Source organism: Lolium rigidum, chromosome 2 (assembly GCF_022539505.1).
Source record: "Lolium rigidum isolate FL_2022 chromosome 2, APGP_CSIRO_Lrig_0.1, whole genome shotgun sequence".
Classification (NCBI taxonomy): domain Eukaryota; kingdom Viridiplantae; phylum Streptophyta; class Magnoliopsida; order Poales; family Poaceae; genus Lolium; species Lolium rigidum.
Window position 1 is genome coordinate 35687549 of NC_061509.1, and position 12573 is coordinate 35700121.

At 43.6% G+C, this 12573-nt stretch overlaps 1 protein-coding gene across 1 annotated transcript; it reads right to left on the reverse strand.

Annotated features, from left to right (window-relative positions):
* Positions 1 to 11319: 11319 nt before the first annotated feature.
* LOC124689498 (transcription repressor OFP13-like) lies at positions 11320 to 12017 on the reverse strand. The gene has a single exon (XM_047223021.1). It carries the CDS (start codon positions 11980 to 11982, stop codon positions 11320 to 11322), a length of 663 nt encoding a protein of 220 aa, XP_047078977.1. The 5' UTR covers positions 11983 to 12017.
* Between the last annotated feature and the right edge of the window lie 556 nt (positions 12018 to 12573).

Here is a 12573-nt window from a genome sequence, read left to right on the forward strand (position 1 = left end):
AATATCGCTATCGCTGCTTGTTTACTCGTTTTACTTGCGTTACTACTCGCTACATTACTACCGCTTGTTTACCGACTCCGGGCAAAGCACTTTTCTGGTGTCGTTGCCGTTGCTACTACTTATTCATACCACCCGTATTTCACTATCTCTTCGCCGAACTAGTGCACCTATTAGGTGTGTTGGGGACACAAGAGACTTCTTGCTTTGTGGTTGCAGGGTTGCATGAGAGGGATATCTTTGACCTCTTCCTCCCTGAGTTCGATAAACCTTGGGTATCCACTTAAGGGAAACTTGCTGCTGTTCTACAAACCTCTGCTCTTGGAGGACCAACACTGTCTACAAGAATAGAAGCTCCCGTAGACATCACTTCACTACAAGAAACCTGTTCATACACAACATTTCCAAAACGTCGTTGGTCAAGTGAAAGACGTCACTGGTCGCTACCAGCGATGTTTTGTACCACAAAAAATATGTCTCAGATCGAATGTGGCAGACCACATTATGATGTTTTTGCCGGACCAAAAACACCACGAAGCGTGATGTTTTGCGAGATCGTCGCGCCGAATTGGACTAGCCCGGCCGAGGCCCGGTCGCGCGTGACTTTTTTCGTCGCAAAAAAAACACCACGTCGTGTGCCACGTGGTAGTTGGCACCTGACAAACCATAAGCAGCTACTGTTGTTGTCACATTCGCGGTTATGACGTCATCCGAAACATAACGTTCCTAGTACGACGTTGTTGTGGTCGTCACGGTGCTAACCCACTGATCATGCAACACGTGGCCACCGTTCACGACGTTCTGTTGCGATGTTTTTTAATTTATCCGTCAGCATTGGAAACCAATGAACATGTGACGTGTGTCCCTCATCGCGGGTGTTACATCGGCGACTTTTTTCCGTCATGACGGCCAGCTCTACTCGCGACAACTCATGTGTGATGTTTTATTTCCCGTCGCGGGATGCCGGCCGATGAAGGACGGCCGTGTGGTTTCGTGGGTGACGAATATGGCGTTACGTGCTAACCGTCGTCGTAACGTTCGGCCATTGAATGCTTGCCATGTGGAACCCACGTTGCTTCTATCGCGACATTTATAACGTGGAGTTCCTTTGGTACGACGTTTTGGTTTCATAGAGTGTTTGAGCTGACGTTCCCATCGCAAGGCTTCAAATGGAATTGAAGGATAGCTAAATTCTTTTCCACATCATACATACATCAATGTTCAAACAAGATCAAATCTACATATCATTAGTTAACAGTATAATGGAACCACCAGGAGCTCACCACAGCGTCTAGACGTTCTAAGCCGTTAGATCGGGCAATCCAATGGTCCACGTTTGTTTGTCCTTGCCGAATCGGTACTCCGAGCGAACTCACGTCTAACAGGGCCATCTAGCGTTGCTAGGCTTCTACTCCGCTGACCGAGCAAGGAGTGTTGTGGTTAATCGGGCCGTGTAAGACTCTTAGGCTTCGAGGCCTTCTTTTTTATCCGCTTTGCTAGCCTTGCATCTGGAAAAAGTCGAAGCGACGAGGTCTGGCTACCGAAACCTAGATCCATCCTTCCCTCTCCTCTCTGCCTATTGCAGCGGCGCCTCATATCCCTGACGGATCCGCTGCCTTCCCTTCAGTTGCCCGGCACCATAGGTGAATGCGACACTCCATCCCCCATCTCGACCTCCAGTGGGAGCGTCCACAGCTACGCAACAACTTTCACGGTGGGGGATCCATTTCCGTTTCAAAGTCCTCTCCTCTGTCTTGTCTGGTTCGCATCGTCTGCAAGGCCCTAAACACCGTCGGCCAGAGGCGGTGGTGGCAGGAAGTATTCTGCTGCGCCGCTCCAGCGGCCTTGCCTCACATACCCTTCAACAGGCGGCACCAGGTGATTGCGACGACGGCGACTGCACTCTCGCCCTTCCTCCTCACCCCATCAGGGTGGCCTTCTTTCTCTGCTTCTTTGCGCGAAACTTTCCCTTCCCTTTGGTTTTGGTACCGTACTACTCCAAACCTCTTCCCGGGGCATCATCACACTAGCTACATTAATCAATTGGAATTAGCAGTGTGTTGCTTTTGCAGGTTGCTAATTTCATCTACGGAGTTCACGGACCAGAAGCAGGTAGGGATGTCCATAACTCGCTGAAGGAATTTGTGGAGTCAGTGGTTTAGGAATTGATGCATCGGTTCAAGTTATGGTGATTTCGAATATTCCTTGATATATATGAAGGATTTTCAGTTTGTTAAGGTATGTATCTCCTTGGTGGTACATACGTTCAAATCAAAAGTTTAAAGAACTACGACTCTACTACCTAAGCTCCCTTACCACTGCATCTCTTCCATAGGCTGAATTAGGCACTGCCACACTTAGTGAGAAATTCCACTTTATCAGCAAAGCAAGACAAGGCAGCGTTGAAGGGCATGCATGAAGTGAAAGATACGATGGCCATCACCCTTTCCTTCTAGAGCTACCATTTGACGGAATTTAGAATTTCGTTGTATTGGTACGATTTATGTTTTTTCACTGTGCTTTGGTGCAGAAATCAACCCGATATTTAGTTTTTTATACTCAAGTTCACCACAACAATCGACCCTATACTTGGCAACAAATAATGGCTGTCACTGGATCCAAAGTGGTTTATTTTGGTATTTAATGTATCGCATTATACATAAGGTTCAAACTGCAATACTTTGCACTCTTATCTGAAGTTGCTTTCTACAGTTTTGCCTATGTTCTTATTCTTAGTTTTGGATTTGAACCCTGATGTCTACGGGAGCTTATATTCTTGTAGACAGTGTTGGGCCTCCAAGAGCAGAGGTTTGTAGAACAGCAGCAAGTTTCCCTTAAGTGGATACCCAAGGTTTATCGAACTCAGGGAGGAAGAGGTCAAAGATATCCCTCTCATGCAACCCTGCAACCACAAAGCAAGAAGTCTCTTGTGTCCCCAACACACCTAATAGGTGCACTAGTTCGGCGAAGAGATAGTGAAATACAGGTGGTATGAATGAGTAGTAGCAACGGCACCAGAACAGTTGCTTTGCCCAGGACAAGTAAACAAGCAAGTAGTAACGCAAGTAGTAGTAACGCAAGAAAAACAAGTAAACAAGCAACGATAGCAGTATTTAGGAACAAGGCCTAGGGATTAGACTTTCACTAGTGGACACTCTCAACATTGATCACATAACGTAACAGTATAAATGCATACTCTACACTTTTGTTGGATGATGAACACATTGCGTAGGATTACACGAACCCTCAATGCCGGAGTTAACAAGCTCCACAATAATGCTCATGTTTTAGTAACCTTTAGTGTAAGATAGATCAAAAGACTAAACCAAGTACTAGCATAGCATGCACACTCGTCACCTTCATGCATATGTAGGAGGAATAGATCACATCAATATTATCATAGCAATAGTTAACTTCGCAATCTACAAGAGATCATGATCATAGCATAAACCAAGTACTAACACGGTGCACGCACTGTCACCTTTGCACACATGCAGGAGGAAAAACTACTTTAATAACACATCACTAGAGTAGCACATAGATAAATTGTGATACAAAACATATTGCAATCTTAAAGAGATATAAATAAGCACCTCACTATGCCATTCAACATTGAGTAAGTATTCTGTGAAATATGGCCTAAGAGACCCACACGGTGCACACACTCGTCACCTTTACACACGTGGGACTAGGAGTCTCCGGAGATCACATAAGTAAAACTCACTTGACTAGCATAATGACATTTAGATTACAAGCATCATCATATGAATCTCAATCATGTAAGGCAGCTCATGAGATTATTGTATTGAAGCACATAGGAGAGAGATGAACCACATAGCTACCGGTACAGCCCCGAGCCTCGATGAAGAACTACTCCCTCCTCATGGGAGCAAGCAGCGGTGATGAAGATGGCGGTGGAGATGGCAACGGTGTCGATGGAGAAGCCTTCCGGGGCACTTCCCCGCTCCGGCAGGTGCCGGAACGAGACTCCCGTCCCCGCATCTTGGCTTCGCGATGACGGCGGCTCGGAAGGTTTTTGTGGTTTTCGTCGAACGCCCCGAGGTTTTTAGGTCGTGGGCTTTATATAGGCGGAGAGGCGGCGCAGGAGGGCTTCTGGGGGGCCCACACCCTAGGGGGCGCCCCCCTTGGTCGCGCCGGGGTGTGGTGTGGTGGCCCTGCCCCCCTTCTCTGGCGGTTCTCGTGTGTTCTGGATGCTTCCGGGTAAAATAGGAACCCGGGCGTTGATTTCGTCCGATTCCGAGAATATTTCGTTACTAGGATTTCTGAAACCAAAAACAGCAGAAAACAGGAACTGGCACTTCGGCATCTTGTTAATAGGTTAGTTCAAGAAAATGCACGAATATGACATAAAGTGTGCATATAACATGTAGATAACATCAATAATGTGGCATGGAACACAAGAAATTATCGATACGTTCGAGACGTATCAAACCCTGGTAAGTACAGTTTTCTGGACCCAAGCAGCAGCGAACGACGCATTGGATGCAAAGTGACAACTCCGCCATCTGCACCTTGCTCGCCTTGGCCTCATCGTCACCCTATTTCTCCAACAGTGTTGTGAGCTTGGAGGTAATCCGCCTCTGGTCAACGATCTAGCTCTCCCTCTCTGCTCCCATTCTCTTTTCTCTGTCTTGTTATCTGCAACTTCTGATATTGTTTAGATTACTGGCACAATAGTTTCAAATATTACTAGGTTGCACTTTGGCACACCAGTTCCGGTTCAATGGATATTTGGAACAATGTATGAATCATTTTCAAGGGAAGTGCTTAACTGCATGAAATTTTCAGAAGAGTCGGTAGCCTCATATCCTCCATGTACCCTATGTAAAAATAAATTGAATATGAAAATGCATGGCCGAATGCGAACTGTATACTATCAATTTGGTCACCATTGGTACATTTCCGGTTTTCCTTTTCTGGACAATTCATTTCATGTTATAAATCACACGTGTCATATGTACTTTCTGGTCAGTTTTGATGGTATGTTAAGGTAATAACTTAATTAGGAGCAACTAAAATCCATTGTTAGTAAGGATTTTTGAGTCCTTCACATGCAAATTCATTCATGTCTCATTTGACCTCTAAGTATGTCTCATGGCTCATGCCCTTTCAATACATACGTTCAGCTATTGTCCTACATTTTTCTTTCCCTTCTCTGAAGAATTCTGAATTATGTACATTATACAACGTTATTTAAGGAGTGTTTCTTTACATCCGAGCATATTAATTTGATGGTAGATGGGTTGTAAATACCATCCTCTAGATAATATTATCATAATTGTTATTTACTTTCTTGAAGCTAGACTTTTGTTGTTTCTTCTTTTATCAGGTGATATGAGATCCTTTATTAGGTGTAGTTTCTTAGGCCTCATGTAAACATAAAGTTTATCTTCACCATTGGGTATATCATATATGTATTGTGGAACCAGTTGCTTATTGTTTCATTTGTCAACATGTAGCTACTATAACAAAGGAAATCTATCATGCACTGGAAGCTTCTTCTAAATAGGAATATTGTTGAGACTATTTTTGACAATTATCTCAAAGTTTATACTGAACTTACTGCTAAAGAATGCCTGTATGAAACATACAAGGAAGTTTTGTCAACAATGTTTAATTTCTGAAACTGTTGTGTTATTACAGTTAAATTCTAATGTCCAAACCAAGACATTGTATAATGTTTGCAAGTTTATTACATGTAGCTTTATATTTATGTCCAGTCATGACAACCTACATTTGAAGTACATGAAGCAGAGAAACTTCTTTCAAAGAGGAAGCTGCACGTTACCTGATAAGACATTTGGATGTCTGTGTGCCTCCACTCTTTTGCAATGGTTATACTTTTTATCACTTAGTCTTCTAGGCATGGGTATCTATCCCTGATTCAATGATGCTTTGGCCAGTTGGGATATCGTTGTTGTTTGATTTGGTGCGGGGTGCCAATCAACATTGATGATAAGCCCCTATATGTCTATTTTTAATGTCGCGCTACTGCCAGCATGTGCCCTGTTTATTGCTAATTTATGCAACAGATTATGCAAAAGAAACATGTTCATGACTATTTACAAGTGTATAGCTATTTTTATCATTATAATATCAGTTTTTAAAGCATAATATTCATGTATGAATCATGAAGTGTGATTTGAGGGACATAGCAAAGAAATAGCGATTCCTAATTATTCTAGAAAATAATTTTATGTCTGTTACTAGCTGATCATGTTATTTTTATTTGTAGCATAAGAAATCTTTGACTTTTGTGGCCACTATGCACTGAAATTTGTTTTCTCAGGATTGCTCCACGGTACATTCAATTGAGTAGTGACTTGGATGCGTGCTATAAATATTAATGAGATGAAGCTAAAACAAGACGATGTCCAATCGGTACATTTTCCTCTGGTGACACATAGAGCAAAACTTCATTTTAATAATCCTACGTGCACAAGGACTTTGACCAAGATTAGTAATTGTGTTCTCGGATCCATGTTAAGTCCCCCCTTACATTTATCCTCTCAAGATTATCTTTTGATTGGAAATATTACCCTCCAAAGTTTTTTTGTATCACAATTGTAATGTACTCCCTCCAGACACATTTAATTAACGCTGAGGTTAGTTGCTCCGCATGCAACTCTGTACTGTGGTTGCGTCGATTAATTCAGACCAGAGCAGTGTCAGTTTCTTTTGGCTTGCCACATTTGAGAATATCAAAATGTATAACATTTAATGTGCATTTTGTTGTAACATGTTCTTTCAGATGTACACTTATCAAGATCAGGCTAAAATCATGTTTCTGATATATCTTTGCAACTATTATGTAAGTTCATTTTGCAAGTAATACTTATGTATAAACTTGGAATGGATGTAGTTGCTTTTGTTGTGTTCGAGTTGCTTTGATGATATCCCACTTCCAATTATGTTCCGACTTGTGAATATAGCTTAAAAAACCGAATAGGCTGTCCGACAACCTTCGGATATTTCTTCAATATCTTGGTGTCATGTCTAACAATATCAATATTGATTCTGTTTAGGCGGAGAGAACATACCATATAGTACAACTAACCCAGATCAATGCCAACCCTTTTATTAATGAAGAACTATATATCTGATAATGCGCCCAAATTTAACCAACACATTTTGTTTATATATTTTTAAAATTCGTATTTTTCTGTAAATTTTTACCATTGTCAATAAAATGGATGGGCGCGGCAAAGCGCGCTATTATGATCTAGTAAATCTAATAAAGCTAAGCTAACTATCAGGTTTTTGGCACCAACATCACTGAATAACCCAAAGTGTTCTGGAAGGTGTGGCCAAAAGCTCACCACAATGTTTTGAGAAACTAGATGAATACTCCGCGCGTTGCGGCGGGAATTTGAAGCATGTGCACATATGGGTCTTGATGACAACTAATTAAATCCCAAAGAATCAATTGCATTACATAGTGGATTTCATCGCATCCCATTATTTTGTCACTTAGACTATTAAGGTCATAGAAACTATAATAAGGTACTATGTACAAATTTGTCGATAAAGTTGTCATGTATAGATATAAATTTAGTATGAATTGATATGCATTGTAAACAAAGATATTGACTGAGTGGAAGATAAGTGCAAACCTGGCAACGAAGTAGATAGCAGAAAGTGCAGCGGGCTTACAAACACAATAGAGCCCCAATGTGATGTTGATGTATAACCGAGAAATGTCAACGAAATAAATCTTTCTATTCTTAATAGGTGATCCCATTTCTCTTCACATGCAGCCTATCCACCTCATCAAGCATCCCTAAGCAATCATAGACTGCCACCTAAGCAAATCAGATATAGATGATCCCCACTCCCATGCAGTTATGCCACGTCCTTACATCTAATTTATTAGCAGCTCAATTGTTCTATTACAGTACTAATATCTGAAGCAGAAGTGCATGTAGTAATCACTTCGGACGTGGCTCAATCAGCATATGGAATGATTCATCTCCTACATAAAAGAGCAAGCAACACGGAACGATTCATCTCCTCAATAAAAGAAGCAACCATTCGCCTCCATTTTCCCTTTCTCTCTCAATAAATCAGCAGCTAATCCTTCCATCTCACCATGGTAACTGCGTTCGGGCTATTGGCACTAATGCTGCACCTGGCCAACTTCATATATTCGGAGTTACTCAACGTGTTCTATCAAACAGGGTGGGAAGGTCGATTAAGCCGTAACATGGTCGGTCGTCGGCAGCCACCATCATTTCATCCTCGAGTTTGTCATCAGATGTTCTAAGAAGGTACGACGTCATCCTTTGATGCTCTAGTTCATTGCAATTCTCAATCCGCAATTTTGTGTTTGTCATCCTCTCTCACTTAAAAATAATTCATTTCTTTCCCTCCTACTTTGGTGACGTTTACAGGGCTCTGCCAACGTTTATAAGTGCGATGCATTTTCGAAGCAGGTGTGGTATTGATTATCAAAGATGAATATTTTCTACTACAACCCATAATAAACAGGTGGTAAGATTCTTATTTTTTGTTGGTTCCTATATTGATATGCAATCTTTGGTTTGTTGGTCCATAAAATATATTTTTCTTGCTTAATTTTTTGCATTTGCACATTAGCTTATGGATTGTCTACTAATGGATGCATGCTTTTTTGTGTGGATATTTTCGCTTGCATTTCAGTTGACTAATTCAATTATTTTATTAATTGTTTTTGGGTTTATACATCATTGCAGTCTTGCCGAGTTACTTTGGCCATTCGAGTACCAAGGAGGAACTTCACAAAACAAATAAAAATATCTTACTAGTCATATCTTGCCAATTTGTTCATATTTTCTTACTATCAGGTCTAGGATCACCGAAGGTAGTCCAGATCTTGAATAAAACGCGGCGAATGAAACCAAATATTGTGATGCTTGAATAGCAGACAAGTATATGCCCATTTCCGTTTACCATGTATATTTTTGCTCAAACTAATCATCTCTGCAGTTCAATTGCACACTTGCAAGAATGTCCAATGACTACCAGGGAAAAGTTGATTGTTATGATAAATGCTATTTATATCTTTTATTAGGCAGCAAAGATCAATAGTAAAAATAATGTTAAAAAAATATGTGAACGTGCATTGCAGCTGGACCAAAGTGATTTTGCATCTTCAGCTACTTTTGGAAAACTGCTTTTGCCAACTATGTATTTTCTTTGTAACATTTATACCATAAATTATTATGGTTAACCATCACTAAAGCTGGTTTATTGAATATGTTAGAAAGACTTCATATTTTTATTTCAATAGAAATTTATTTATTGTTTTAGTTTTGTAAACCTTTTTCATCAAGCATACATTGTTGCTTACATATAAGTCAATTATTCTCGCTTATTTCCCGCAGCACCGTGCAGGGCATCATCTAGTTAATAAGTGGTTCATTCCATGTACCAGTGCTAGAATTAATAAGTTCGGAAACTTTCATATGCACCGCATCACCTCTAGAAGATAGTACAATTTCCCTTGATGGGCTCGAAGGGGTCCAAGGATCGTCCCATATATTAATCTCTTATTATCCACTTCCTACACGCCACACCCTTTTTAAAATGTGTGTATGTGCTTGATGGCGCCACCATGCCCTCGACGTCCGTGAACTGCTGAGATCTTGTGGCGAACTATGGATGTGGACGCAACTGTTGGTGTGTGCACCCAGCCGCGCCTCCATGCCCATGGACTTGGACCGCTACAGGGGGCGGCATCCGCTGGCCTAGGCTCCTATGCGTGGCCTTTGTGGCCCGGGAGGTTTGAGGCCGGAGTATGATGTGCCCTAAATCTTCTGAATGATGGCGGTGATCCTTGGGTTTACCTCGCATCAAGATCTGCATGATGCCGGTCCTCATTGATCTAGCTGGTGAAAAGTTCTGGAAGGCTCTGCTGGCAATCTCCATTAGGAAACTAATGCTTGTAGATTGCTGGATCGGGTGTGATTCCGTCGTGTGCAGCCATATTATTGCGTGTGTGGCTTCAGGAGGGAGTGACGCGAAGCTTCACTGTCTATTGCCATCATGGGACAGTGTCGGTTTTCAATTTCCATGGAGAAGACAGTGGCGAAGAATGTCATATGGTGACTAATTTATGAGGTCTATCAATGGATGACTGTGTCTTTGTGGCGATGATGAGCTTGCGTGGTGTTTCTTGAATTGCAACAGCGATATCGGCAATCGGGGGTGGTGGCAGCACATGTGGAGTACAAAGCCTTAACTTTCAGCGTGAAAATCCAAGGTGTGGACTTAATTGATTGTGTGTGACAATGACCTTGTTGGAGGCATTGTTTTGCGAAGGCGGACTTGCTCCAGAGTGAAAATCCAAAGGTCTAGGAGCACGTGCAAGAGCTGGCTATTGCATAAGAGCCCACCTTCCTTCTCTCTCCCCTTCTCTCTCCTCCAAGTCATCTAAAATATATTATTTAATGTCTTATAGTCAGCTGACTCAATTCTATTGTACTTGCTCTTAGCATTAGAACTTGTACAGGGAAAGATGTCGCACTCGATGCATGCCGATAGGACGTTGAAACCCGTCAAGAACTGCTAGTAAAGTGAATGGATCATGAGCCAAATGAGTGAAACAATCCTTCAACAAGAGAAGACAAAAAGTATGACCTTACACTCCTGTGCATTGAATGAATAGAAATAACCAGGAACGGGGAGCTCTCCCCTTTTTCCGCCCGACTCTTTGATCTTAAACTTAAGAATGCTGGTTTTAAGAACGAGTGATTGCCCTTCTCCGACCCTTACTGTCCAACCGGAGAGCGGACGGCTAATGTGTTCCACTTATTGAACATGGTCTATCGTCGGTCCGTGACCCCTGGATACCGAAGGCGTCCTTGGGGTGATCTCGTAGTTCCTACGGGGTGGAGACAATGTTTTTGGAGTCGGTGTAAGGAGCTAGAACCCATGTTTGATTTTGGGCTAGGGCATCTTGTTCTTTCCTAGCCAGTCCCAAGAAAAGGACTGGAGACATAGCTTACTCTCTTATTAAGCAGTAAGTAAAGAAAGCTCTTCAAGCAAGCCAGTGAACCAATTCCATATGCTTGCTGCTTGTCCGAAAGAGACTTCACTATTCTAGTAAGAGAAAACGATGGCCAACGAGGCCACGATTAGATAGTACTGTAAGTGATCGATGATAACAAAGGCTCGAGGACGAAAGCTCGATCGAGGTACCACTCACTCACTTTCTAGCTAGCAATCAGCAATCTTGGATGAACTGTTGGTACTGCCGTACTGCCAACTGCCATGGCATGGCATAAAATTTCCGGAAGCAATTGCACGTACGCACGCGTGGTACTACGGAACTAGCCCTGCTGGCTCTGCTTGCCGGCCGGAGGTGATCGCGACGAGCAGGTCGACGAAGGCGGCGACGATGAGGCCGTGGGTATTCTTGCCGTTGGCCCTGAGGTACCACCCCAGCATCTCCTCCAGCCACCCCCAGTCGTCCTCGCCATCGGCGCCGTGGCTCAGCACCATCTCCTCCATCGACCGCCGGAAGTCGTCGTACGGGTCCGCCGAGTCGATGGCCATCGCCGTCGCCCCGCCGAACGCCGCCGCAGCTGGCTTCACGATGGAGCTCGTCGCCACGGGCTCGAAGAAGAGACGGCTGGACGCCCGGATCCCGCGGATGATCACCTCGCTCGCCACCACCGGCGCCGTGGTCGAAGTAGAGGAGTCGGCGGCGGACAGGAAGGAGTGCTCGGCCGAGTGGTCGTCGCAGTAGGCCGGGTTCGTTATCACCCTGGTCTTGCAGCCCCGGCGCGTCGATGATACCTCGTCGTCGGCCCTGCCGAACGACGTGGTCCTGGCCTGCGTGCAGGAAGGCCATTGCCACGAGGTGGCCGTGCTAGAGGACGCACCCGACATGGAAGGAGGAGGAGAGTAGGGAGACGACAGACTTGCCGCTGCATCCACGTTGCCGCTGAAGAAGAGGGAGGCGAGGACGAGCTTGCTGACCATGGCTGCTGCTAGTCACTTCACGACCGATCGTGGCCTGGATGTGTAATGGCGAATTGAATTGAAGGGGTGGAAGAGATGGGTGATGGATTTATCATAAAAATGAGACCTATCGAGTGCGCGCGCGTGGGCAAGGCGAGATGGGTGTGGCGGTGGCTGTCGTTGTTGTGTGAGTTGGGAGTCTCCTCTTGTCGAGCCGTGAACCTCTCATCATTTCTACACTAATCGGATATATGGCCAAACAAGGCCAAATAATGCTTCATGTATCCCTGTTCCTTTGTTAGTCTGGAGACGCGCCAATTGTTTCCACCAACAATACACAAGGAATGCCCAAATAAATAGTACAGCAAGAAAGAGCAGCGTTGTTTCCTTCAAATCCTGCCATGCGCGTAGTAGTATCGGAGATTCGGAACTCCATGATTGTTCCTGCATCCCATCGCAAAGCGTCAACGCATGGTGGTTTAGGCTGTATATCAAGTATGATGCACTGAGGTGGGGGACAGGGTACACAATGCAAACCTTTGCTTTCTTCGTCAGTTCCTCTTTTATATGCACTTCCGTACTTGCTGCTTGGGAAATTACATATCTGCCATA

Excerpts from the sequence above, each read along its gene's own strand:
- LOC124689498 (XM_047223021.1), bottom strand. The coding sequence starts at position 11,982 with ATGGTCAGCAAGCTCGTCCTCGCCTCCCTCTTCTTCAGCGGCAACGTG.